This window comes from Oryza brachyantha, chromosome 2 (genome assembly GCF_000231095.2).
Source record: "Oryza brachyantha chromosome 2, ObraRS2, whole genome shotgun sequence".
In the NCBI taxonomy this organism is placed as follows: domain Eukaryota; kingdom Viridiplantae; phylum Streptophyta; class Magnoliopsida; order Poales; family Poaceae; genus Oryza; species Oryza brachyantha.
Window position 1 is genome coordinate 13,138,289 of NC_023164.2, and position 12,460 is coordinate 13,150,748.

Genomic DNA, 12,460 nt, shown 5'->3' on the forward strand with positions numbered 1-12,460 from the left:
TCATAGATAAGTGATTTACTCTAGAGCATATCTTACTAAAAGGTTTGTTTAGTTTCTTTAATTTTGCATAGTCAAAATGTTTCCTTCGTATGAATGTACACTCAAGCATGAACATTTAATTCGAAAATACAACATAGACTGCGTTCGGTGGGTAGGAGGTAAGTTAACTTATACCTGCCACAGAAAATGCAGTAATAAATTAGTACATAATTAATTGATTATTAATTATTAAAAATATAAAATATATTAATATGATTTTTTAAAAACAACTTTTCTATAGAATTTTTTTGCAAAAAATACACTGTTTAATATTTCGAGAAGCGTGCGCGCGGAAAACAAGGAGGATAAGTTAACTTGAGGGGGGCAAAGAACATGGCCATAGTATCACAATTAATCAATACTGAAATCACATTTTACAATTGAAGAATAAAAGAACACGATTGTCATATATATCATAGAATATATGACGCATATTCTCTAGAATTGAGCTTGAATACGGTCTATGATGTTCTTATCCACTTGAAATGCTTTAGCAAGTATGCCATCCAAGATGGATGGCTTTGACCCAAAAACTGCATTTCCCACTGTTATCACCCCAGGGTTTTGGCTGCTCAAAGCGACAAGAGCCACTGCGTTGCTTGTCCCATGGTTAAACTGGAAATGGATCAACCCTTGCGGGAACACAAACACATCACCCTTGTTAAGAACCTTGGCGAACAATTTACTCTCGGGGTTTGATGTCACGAAGCCAACATAGAGAGACCCCTCGAGAACAGTTAGAATCTCAGTGGCACGCGGGTGCGTGTGAGGCGTGTTGAGGCCATTGGATGCATAGTCGACACGGGCAAGGGAGATGCCCATGGTGTTGAGCCCTGGGACTTGTGCAACGTTGACGTTGGTCACGTTGGAACCCTGCTTGTTGGTGGTGTTGCCGGCCATGTGGAGGCCGGAGAAGAAGAAGTCATCGGCGATTACGTCCTTGGCATCCTTGCAAGGAAACCCATTGGCATGCACTACATACATTGACAATCAGACAAAATCATCGGTTGTCAGTCCCACGAACATTATAGCCAAAAGACATGGAGCCAAGGAATTATATATGCAGAACATCTACCTTGAGATGTCTTGTCGACGACGCAGAAGTCCTGAAGAAGATCCGCATCAGAGGCCAAGGTGCCATGAGAGCACAAAATAGCCAAGAGGGCAACGGCAGCAAGGGAGTGAACAGTAGCCATAGCTGTGGAGAGCTCTCTATGGAGATGGATATGGTGGCACATTGCTTTGATGTGGAATATAATGTCGTGGAGAGGAAGCTGGCATTTATAGGGGGATTTGTGATTTCAGAATCCTATTGAGCTCTGCTGACAATTGTGATGATAGGAAGAACATTAGCTGCCGGCCGGCTTGCCGTGCATGCCAAAGGACCAAGAACAAGTCTTTTTTTTTTTCTATAGCTAGATAGGATGGACAGCCTGCAGATATATCCATCTGTATCTATCTATGTATCTATCCTCTATCATGCATGGAAGAAATATTATCAATCGCAGTAGATAGCTATAGTATACGTATCTGTGATTGTGTGAACGAATGGAGACATCGGGCTTAAATTAGAGGGAGTGGCGCTATATACTCTCTCCTTTCCTAAATATTTGACGCAATTGACTTTTTTATACACGTTTGACTATTCATCTTGTTCAAAAAAATTTACATAATTATTAATATTTTTATATCATTTCATTTATTGTTAAATATTATATATATAGTTTTATATATTTAAAAAAAAATTTAAATAAGACAAATAGTCAAACGTTTATAAAAAAGTCAATGGTGTTAAACATTTAGGGACGAGGTAGTATTAATTACCCGGATCCAGGTAATTTTTATTAAAATTATATAAATATATATGTAATATAATCATAGTATAACAAATGTAAGTCTCACACAAATAAAAAATACTTATAGCTTAGTGGTAGTTATATTGTATTTAATTACATTCCAGTTACAGTGTAATTATATACTAGTTATACAATTACGCTATAATTATACCGTAGTTATTGACGTGGTTTTAAGAAAAAAATCACTCGAGTAATTTGTAGCAAAACTGAAATTAGTTTGTGTTTGAAAAAAGTCTAAGCAATGAATTAGTACCGTATTTATATTCAAGCTTAGCAAGTTAATTAGCAGCCTATTGTCACTATAGTAACCTCTCTTGACAAAGTATTTTGGAGGTAGTTTATTTGCCCTTTTGCAGGCCCCGTCCTGTCCATCCATAGACAACGTACGTACTGAATAGTCTGGATTAAATTAGAACCTCTCCATTCTTCAATTATTAATTTGTTCTTTTTGCATCATTGTAAAACTAACATATGATGCACGAATGTATATAGGTTGATAAATACATAGCGCTTACTTTTCTCCAAGAATTAAGACGAGATGAGACCACTTTGACCAACCAAAAATGTAGAGCTAGCAAGTATAATTAGTAATTAATTAATTTCGATCTAAAGTTGAGGCCAAATTAATCAACTAAAGTCACTGCTCGTCGTTTTCCCAAACAGAAATTGTTAACGGAGCGACGAATTGAACGTAATGCATATATATATAGCAATTATATATGCTACCTCAATCCTATTGAACGTCGTTGACTTTTTTATATACGTTTGACTATTCGTCTTATTTAATTTTTTTATGAAATATGTAAAACTATATATATGCATAAAAGTATATGTAACAATAAAAGAAATGATATAAAAATAACTAACACATTACATAAATTTTTTTGAATAAGACGAGTAGTCAAACGTGTATAAAAAAATCAACGGTGTCAAACATTTAGGGTGGAGGGAGTATTAATTAACTTTTTGCTTGATGTTTAGTAATCAAATCCAGTTTATGTAGATGTCGTTACTGTTATTCCACCTGGAAGGAGAACATGCATCAGACTGGATCTACATGCAAAAGCCAGCTAGCTTGACTGATTTTGTTGTAGCCGTCGCTGGCCTGGCAGGCCACAATTAACACGCTTATTACTTCACACACCTCAAGACATATTAAACATCTAGCTAATTAATTTCCTTCACACAGAACAAGCATATGTTGGGTTATTTGATCCAACTAAAATTTTAATAATAGCCTAACATTGATCATCTCTGCTTACACGGAAATAAATGTGATCACCTGCTTGAGATGCCTTCGAGATTGAATTGACCTTTCGACTGTGTTGTTTCTCTTCTTCTTCTCCTCCTCCTCTGTTTGACTGGGTTGTTTCTTTCTTCTTCTTCTCTGTTCTTCTTTATAGGGGTGGTAGTCATACCAGTAGAGCATTGTTTCTTTCTTCTTTCTTCTTCTTCTCTATGTATAGAAGTCAACGACCTTTGGACCTCCAACTGCATTGTTCAATGGGATTTTTAAGGTACCTTCGAGTAGACGTGAGCCATCGACATAATTAGACCCAACCAACGAGATCCAACTCTATTGTACGTGGTAGTAAGTATACTAAAATCGATGGAAGGGCAAATATGAAAACAAATCATATAGTATCATTGGGATTTTTGTAGTTCTAAGTAAGGGCAAACTTGTAATGGTCTAATGGGACAGCGAGTCAATTCCACACTTGCACTGTTGCACAGGATTGAAGGGCGGCTTCTTTGTGCGAGTTGGGGATCGATGGAATACGTACCAGGCAGTGGTCGACGGCAGCTATGGTGGCGATCGAACCACTCCGGCGTACGTGATTAGGTGGTAAAGCAGGTATACGTTGGACGGCATGCTCTCCTAATCTTGGCAATCCACCGAGTTCCAAGTCAGGTCCAAAAAGGTTCAGAATATACTTTAGGAAAAAAAACCCAAAATCAACTCTAAATTTAAGATTTAAAATTAATTCAAATTTTGACTTATAAGCATGAACATAAGATACGGGTGTAGTAGTCTCTATCTGCCAGATGATGGACCCGACAACATAATATGTTACAAATGTGGTTATTATACAACAAATATACTTAGGCCACGTTCGTTTCAAGTCTGGTAAGTTAACTTACCCAACACAGAAAACGTAATAATATATTAGTACATGATTAATTAATTATTAGTCATTAAAAAAATATAAAATAGATTAATATAATTTTCTAAAACAACTCTTCTATGGAAATTTTTTGCAAAAAATACACCGTTTAGCAGTTCAGTAAACGTGCGCGCGAAAAACGAAGGAGGTAAGTTAACTTACCATTCTAGCTGAACGCGGCCTCATATGGGCTGTTTATATACATCCTACATGTGGTCTTTATAGCATTTATTGTAAAAGTGGTCGATAATACTAATATGATTTTTCGATATCTATTTAATGGTGTAAATGATGAGACCCGCCTTACTTGCTCGTTGGGTCCATCTATATGGATTGTAGGTCTTTATACTTATACACTGTGGTTGCCCTGCCGTGTACTACCTCAGTATTCGGTAGTGCAGAGTTGGAGGCCTGCAAGAGTAAAATTTCTTCATAAACTGAAGTACACTCGACAGGTTCAGAAGCACCTTGCACTGCCATTGTCTTGAGCCATCTTGATCTAGGTTTGCTCATTGCTCCGCTTAATTAGCTACATAAACGACACGGCCTCCTGAACTGTCCCCCTCTTCTGCACACACCAAGCGAGAAGCAAAGGGTAATAAGAATCAAAGCACTGCGGTGCAGCAGAGCGTATATATATATATATATATATATCTAATCTACAGATAAATCTCTGAACTCTGGAACAAGATGTGAAGCATGTCTAACGCATGCAAGATTCATTGATCCTTCTTTCGCAACTCGACTAGGAAATCTCATGATCTTATCAAGCTGATTTAGGCATGCAATGCAGATAGTAGATATATATATATGCAATCAAGCTGATGTAGCCATGCATGTAGCCATGCAATGCAGTCTGCAGATATATATGCAGCGAGTACAGTTGACCAGTTCAGTGCATTCTCTATCAGGATGGACTGATGGCTTCTATATATGGCCACGTGTGGGAACTGAAGCATAAAACAAGAATGAAAAGCTGTGTGAGACTAGCTAGGATCTGATTAAGATTGAGAGAAGAGATGAGTCTGGCATGGAGAACAAGAGCTGCTCAGGCTAGCCAAGGAGACTGCCTGTGAGATCGACCACATGCAGAGGCAGAACAATGCATTTCTGAAGCTAGTGATCTCCTGCAGCCTGTTGGAGGCCACAGGCAAGTCATCCTTGGCTACCAGATGCGACCTCTCATCGCCATGCGAGGCCCTCTCTTCTTCTACCTCCGCTCTTTGCAGCAATACCTGATGGACTTTCCTAATTTGAGCTGGCTGCTGTGCGCTGGTACGTACTCTGCTCTATTTATGCCCTCCAAAAGTTGATGGGGTTGATTTTTTTTTATAAAAAATACCAACGGTATATTTGTAATTAAACAAAAAATAATTTATGAATAAAACTTTGACATATGTATTTTTAGCCATCTAAAAGCTAAACCTGAAAAATAAATTACGTGAAAAGACTACAAAATCAACTTCAAATATAAGGTTGAAAATTTAATTTTTGGGTTATAAGCGTAAATAGAAACGAAAAGAAAAAATAGAGCGAATAATTGAAAGCGACCGCTGCAGAAATGAGATGATCGAGATGACCACCGATCGATCAGCTATTCCGGCAACGAATGGATTGATGAGCCGGCCATGCAGATGCAGCCTCTTTCCCTTTCCATTACGGGAAGGCGATCAGGATATGTTCTTCGCTATCTTTGCCGCCATTTCGTGCGGCCCATGCTACGCTACACTACCGCACATCTGCGTCTTCGCCCCCCCCCCCCCCCCCCCCCCCCCCCGTTGATTCCACCTGTCGCCGGGATGTCTTCTCGTTTTTTTTTGGCACCGAAAAAGTTATCGAAGCATGTTGCAGTAAGATTTGTTGTTTTTTTTTGTTTGCTTTGTATTTGTATATAGGTTAAATTTGAACTGGCTAGTTTACGGAGTAACACTTGTTAATGATTTTTTAAAAAAACAATTAGTTGGTGACTTTTAGGTGATATGCACAAAGCGAGCGGATGCCCACACTTTGGTTCAAAAATCGAACTCAGGTTGCTGGTAGCAATATAGGGGGGCTATGTTTTCAAGTGGCAATGGAAGGAGTAGATTACTTAAAAGTAAAATATCAAATTAGTAAATTCGCTGCAAATTATAATTAACGAAAATTTCTGCTTTGGGAAAACAAGAACAAAATCCATAAATGAGATTTATGTATGTTTCTTTAATATTCACTTTTGCTATTGATCAAACGTTTGATTTTTCGTTTTTCTGTCAAACACGCACGTAATGCATGGGGACAGGAGGAGGGCGTGTATAGGATTTTTTTTTTAACTTACATGTATGCCTTCAGATTATCATCTAACGGTAGTAAATGGATTTAATTGATGGAATTAAAATTTTTAAACATTTGATCACTAGGCGGACCTTTAATATTTCATCAGCAACTGAAGTGTGGATGCCCATAATCGCTTGCTGATTGCTGTTGCCACTGCTAGATCTTGTTCGATCATTGGAATCGTTTTTTTTATTTTTTTGGCTTTTCTTCAAATAATTTATTTATTATAGGATTTGGAGGTGACTTTCGGCAATCAATCAGCAACACACTAGAACTGTACTCTGTCAGGCAAAAACAGAATAGAAGCGGAGGAAGCATGTATAGAGCGATTGCAGGATGCAGAGAACGCAGGAACAGATCGATCGATCGAGCGGCAATGTAATGAATGATGCCGCAGCGTTTTTATCTTGCTTTTTATTGGTGCGAGAACGCACACGAAGTAAACAACTAATCCAGCGAATAATCTGGCAGCGATCCGATCTGCGCGTGCGTAGCATCACACACGTCCGTCCGTCCGTCCGTCCACGGAGTTCGTGCGATCATGCCGCGGGTAACGCTGCTACGGGCATAGCGTGGACGCAATACACACCTCAACCTGAGAATCCTATGTTCACGACTCGACTAAATCAGCTGGCTGGTTTGTGCACAGGTATAATACAAGCATCCATGAGTGCTACGGAACCTAGCAAAATAGACATGCTATTCGTGACAAGATCCAATAGCCCGTCACAGACCAAACAAGACCTGCTGTAGATTACTGTATTACATTCAACCCATCGCCAATGACATATCATCTTTGATGGCTAAAATATTGACATGACATGACTCATCTGTGAAGGGCCAAAACTATAATGTCCGTCACCGATGATGTCTCACCTTTCACGGGTTATAGAATACGACATATCACCCGATTACCGATGAGTCGTCCGTGACGAACCGTATGTTATGGCTCGTCACCCATGACTCCTCGGTGATGGCGACAAATTACGCTCGTCACCAATGGTCATCCGTAACGGGCTTACTGTATGACATGTCACTGATATCGTTGACTACTCTGTTGACTAGGGTTTCGACATGTTTTCCCATGTTAGATCTTCAGATCGATCCAGCTATCTTGTGCACATGCGTCACCAGCTAGAGATTGCCCCCCGCACACCACAGTACCAAGTTAGCATAACTATTCAGTGACATCTTATGACCGACTCTAACCTTGAAAACAACATTCTAGTCTCAGTCCCTCTTCGCCCACCATGATCACCTCATAGCTTCTCCTACATGTTAAAAATAAAGATACCATATTCCGAAAACAAGTTTTTCTAGACTTAATTTACATTAGTCTAGATAATAATACTCCCTTTGTTCTATATCATAAGACTTTCTGGATTTGTCTAAATTTATCCATGTATCAATGTATATATTTTTTTGTATATGTGTCTAGATTTATTCTCACAAATGAATCTAGATAAGACTAGAAAATCCTACAATGTAAAACGGAAGGAATATATTTTACCAATTATTCATCATATATATCGCACGGCTGTCATGCATAATGCATGGCATGCGCCAACTATCTTCAATTAAGCATAAACTAATTAGTGTTGTACTCTCTCCGTTTTTTTAATTGACGTCATTGACTATAGGATCTACATTTGACCATTCGTTTTATTAAAAATATACAATTAATAATTATTTTCTTATAATTTGATGTATTACTGTCGGATATATTATGGCCCCGGATATCTTCTATGCGTAGACGGTGCGTGATGATTGTGGGCCCAAGGACCCAAACCCCAAGGAAAAGAGGGAAAGGGGTTGGGCCCTAGAAACCGCCCCCCCCCCCCTCCCGGGAGCCGCCTGGACGAACGCCGGGAGGGTCGAGGCACCCCCGATCCCCTCGGCATCCCAGGCGGGGCCTACTTGCAACAGGGGCAACTTCAGAGCCCAACCATTGCATTTAATGCAATAGGAGGGCGTCTGATGCACCATGCCACCCTCATGATGAGCGCGAGCATGCGTCCGAGCCGCATTAAATGTGGCACAAGCGCACGCCCCTCATTTACTCTCCCCCGTGAAAAAGATGAGAGAGGACATACCGTCCTTGTGACATGGGATGGCATGTCCCCCCTCCATCGTCGTCGCATTAAATGCGACGGACAGCTGCTAGGAGGCGAGGGTGGTGGCCCAGTTCGGACCGTTGAGTTCCAAGGAGCATCTTCCACGTCGCCTATCCTCTAACCGATGGGACTATACAACTTAGCTGAATGATGACCTATTCAACAGCGGTTCGTAGGAATCATGGCCGTTGTCCCCTTGCCAGTATAAAAGGAGGCCTTGGACAACAGACAAAGGGGAGAGCATACCCACATAAGTTTGTAGCATATTTACTCACATAGTGCTCAGACAACAGGAGTAAGGTATCACGTCTCACGACGGCCTGAATCTATCTAATTCCTTTCTGTCCGCCCGGGTGTCCGACCCCTTGGAATTCACTTCGCATTTACTCTTTTACTCCCATCAAGGCTTTCGGGCCCTGACTTTGCACCCCTAGGTCGAACCCAAAAGGAGGGTCTCACCGACTCCCGCTTGAGGAGCTCACATTCCAATAATTACTATAGTAAATTTAAGCATGATCTATAATTTTTTATATTTGCATAAAATTTTAAGTAAAACGAAGGGTCAAACTTAGATAAAAGAGTCAACGACCTCAATTTAAAAAACCAGATGCAATATTTTTTTTGTACTTTGTCATTACACCATTGTTAGCCTCCACCTGGCGGAGTGTCTATGTACATAACGCATTCACTGAGCTTAATTTGTGTCCAGACATGCATGCGACCTGTTCAATCATCAGCAATGATTAATTTCCTCTTACTTACTCTTCTAGCCGTCGTCAGATCAATTACTCATACGAACATGATGCACACCGGCTGCTCTGATTTGTGCATGCAAACACAAGCTGTGACGACGTGCCATGCATGCAAATTAATTAACAAATAATTAAGACCGAGACTAGCAACTAATTACTCGTCCTACCGTAGTTAATTCATCACCCTCTTAATCAGTTTCTAGCTAATTCTCCCTATAAAATAGGCGTCGAGACTCCCTCTGCACACAGACACAATATTTAGGTCAGTCTTAATGCATAGTTTCATGGCATAGTTATGACGGTAAAATAGGTAACCGAGCCAGATGATTCCTCTCTCATCTTATAAAACTCCCTCACTTAATAACCCTGTCAAGTTTATTTAATATGCATGACACCCATATGAAACATACATTCTTACAGGTTAAGCTAGTATAATCTGCTTGCTAGCTGATCAGTTTCAGCTACTTAATTAATTAGCTAGCTGATCGATTGAACGAAGCAATGGCCGCCATTGGCTTCTCCTTGCTCCTCGCCGCCGCGGCTCTCCTGGCCATGTGGTGCTCTGATCATTGCAGCGGTGGCTTCGTCGTCGCCTCCGATCCGAGCCCTCTGCAGGACCTGTGCGTCGCGGACAGGTCGTTCCCGGTGCGCGTCAATAGCGTCGCCAGCTGCAAGGACACCAAGGACGTCGCCACTGACGACTTCTTCTTCTCCGGCCTCCACGTGGCCGGCAACGCCACCAGCAAGCAGGGCTCCGCCGTGACGGCGGTCAACGTCGCGTAGGTACCCGGCCTCAATACGCTCAGCATCTTTCTCGCCCGTATCGACTACGCACCCTACGGTCTCAACCCCCCTCGCACGCACCCTCGTGCCACCGAGATTCTTACTGTACTTGAGGGCTCACTCTATGTTGGGTTCATGACGTCCAACCTAGATAACAAGTTGTTCGCCAAGGTTATTAATAAGGGTGATGTGTTCGTTTTCCTTAAGGGTCTCGTTCACTTCCAATTTAACTATGGTATAACGGATGCCGTTGTTATCGCGACACTAAGTAGCCAAAACCCTAGCGTTATCACGGTAGCCAGTAGTGTTTGGATTGAAGCCGTCTATCTCGGATGATATCCTTGCAAAGACATTTCAAGTAGAGAAGACAGTGGTGGACCAAATCCAAGCTCAGTTCTAAGAGCTTGGTGATCGAGATGTGCAGGATTTATGTGTTTACGGTGTCTATTGTTTTCTCTTCGATGGCATCTGTTCTTCATCTTAATTGATTTGTGTTTTGTGTTTCTCGAGTGCGCTGTGGCCTTGCTGTGTTGTTTTATCCTGAAAGCAATTGTGCAAAGCATTAAATTTCTTCTTGGTTGGTCTCATCATCTTGTCCTTGGAGTGTTTGGCATATCTTGGAAGTATTTCTAGTTTGAAGACTTTAAGATGGAAAATCTGGTTTTTATATATCAACTTACCGTATGTTAATCCAATCTAAAATATGATTTTTAGATTCCATTATGTTAAAACAGTGAAAATGTATGTAATATATTGTATGGTAAGAATAAGATAATCGCACAGTGAGATACTGAGATGATATGTTGCATTAGCACATACAAATGTGTTTATTAGCTGACTCTCTTAATCACCACGTAAGCAAATTTACTGACGTGGAGGAAAGAGAGGGAAGGAGGGAGGAAAGCCGTTGTCATACATGAGGCTTAGAGTCGACTGTTAACATTTATTAAAAAAACTTTATTACGTGAGGATGGATAAAAAGAAAAGCAGTGTAATAAAAAATATTTTATTACATTAATAAATAAACCATACCTGACTCTATCTTTGTACGTACCATTATAAAATAGGTTCTTGTTGCTGACGTGGATCAGATAAGAGTCTATAGTGGGCTCTACCTTTGAATACCCTTAGCAGCTGGCCAACAAGAAATGATTAGAACTAGTTATGTGAGCATCGTACGCGAGAATGGAAGTGGTCAAACTAGCCATGCATAATCTCCACAATACGTCCATATTAAGGTGATGTTTGGTTCTTTAGTCCTAGGACTAAAATTTAGTCTCTAGACTAAAATCTTTAGCCCCTACAGTTTGGTTAGAGGGACTAAAATAGACTAAAAGTGGATCATATATAGAAATTTTTGTTAGGGGTTGGTGTGAAAGGAAGTTTTAGTCCCAATAAGTACCTATGGAAAAGACTAATAGACTAATACAATTTTAGTCCCTCCTGTTTGGGTTTTTAGGGACTAAAGGAGACTAAAATAGAGGGACTAATAAATTAGTCACCTAAACCAAACAGGGTCTAAAACGTGTTCGTCATGTTGTGCCATGGTATCTAGACAGGCGAATCTTCATGAAATGTTTTATCTGTAAACTAAACCAGAGGCTAAAATTGTATCAGGCGTGCAAAAAGCGCAAAACAGAAATGACAATATTGCAAATCGTATTTTCCATGTGAATTAATTTTTTAGATTGGCTCCCATTCAGAGCTAGCGGCCTACAAATGTAACAGTGTAAGACAACTACTGTGAATGGCAGTACATTATTATACCAGAATAGAACTTTCAGGATCTGGTACGTATCTTCATGATATTATGCCATGTAATAAAGGGTTATTATCACGATTATCATGATTATCGAAATGATTATCACTGAAATTATTGTGATAATCATTCTTACCGTCGCGGTTTTATCATCATATCACGCGCATATATGCTGTTCTCCATTAAAAATCACCGCCATAAACCGCCACGATTATGGTAGAAAATCGTGCGATTATCTTACCAAATCACACTGTATCCCTTTTCAAAATTGTGGCGATTTTGAGTTGAATGTTCCTTTTACTATTTTATGGATATTAGATCAGGACGTGTTTATTTTAAAATACCCATCGGATACACAATGGGTATCGACCTGGACGCCTGTCGGGCATAATACTTTGCCAGCTAAGTAATTCGGGTACGGGTCAGGTATGCATGGGCGGGTATCGGGTCAGACATGTTCTTGCTCCGCTCGTACCCAATCTGACCCATTGTCATTTCTATACATGGTCATATTTTTCCAAACTTCTTTTTTCGCTAACTAGTAAGTTATATGACATCACACGTGTTTGGATTATGGATAGATTGAAAGATACTTACTCCATTAAAAAAAATATTTTTCACCCTTCCAACCTATACCAATAATAAAAAAAGACTAAGTGGTTATTTGGATCCAGTGTCA

General features: G+C 40.0%; 2 protein-coding genes across 2 annotated transcripts; one reads left to right on the forward strand and one right to left on the reverse strand.

The window, feature by feature from the left end:
• Window positions 1-477: 477 nt before the first annotated feature.
• LOC102716288 (putative germin-like protein 2-2) lies at window positions 478-1,235 on the reverse strand. The gene is made up of 2 exons (XM_006647229.1): window positions 1,115-1,235; window positions 478-1,013 (listed from the first exon to the last, which is right to left on the reverse strand). The coding sequence occupies exons 1-2, from the start codon at window positions 1,233-1,235 to the stop codon at window positions 478-480; spliced, it is 657 nt and encodes a 218-aa protein (XP_006647292.1).
• An 8,505-nt stretch (window positions 1,236-9,740) lies between these two features.
• Window positions 9,741-10,422, forward strand: LOC102716009 (putative germin-like protein 2-3). The gene is given in 2 exon segments (XM_015833630.1): window positions 9,741-10,324; window positions 10,326-10,422. Coding segments are annotated over 2 exon segments (681 nt in total).
• Window positions 10,423-12,460: the final 2,038 nt, after the last annotated feature.

Coding starts and splice junctions, on each gene's coding strand:
- LOC102716288 (XM_006647229.1), bottom strand. CDS start 1,235: ATGGCTACTGTTCACTCCCTTGCTGCCGTTGCCCTCTTGGCTATTTTG. Junction 1,014..1,114: donor CGTCGACAAGACATCTCAAG/GTAGATGTTCTG, acceptor CAATGTATGTAG/TGCATGCCAATGGGTTTCCT.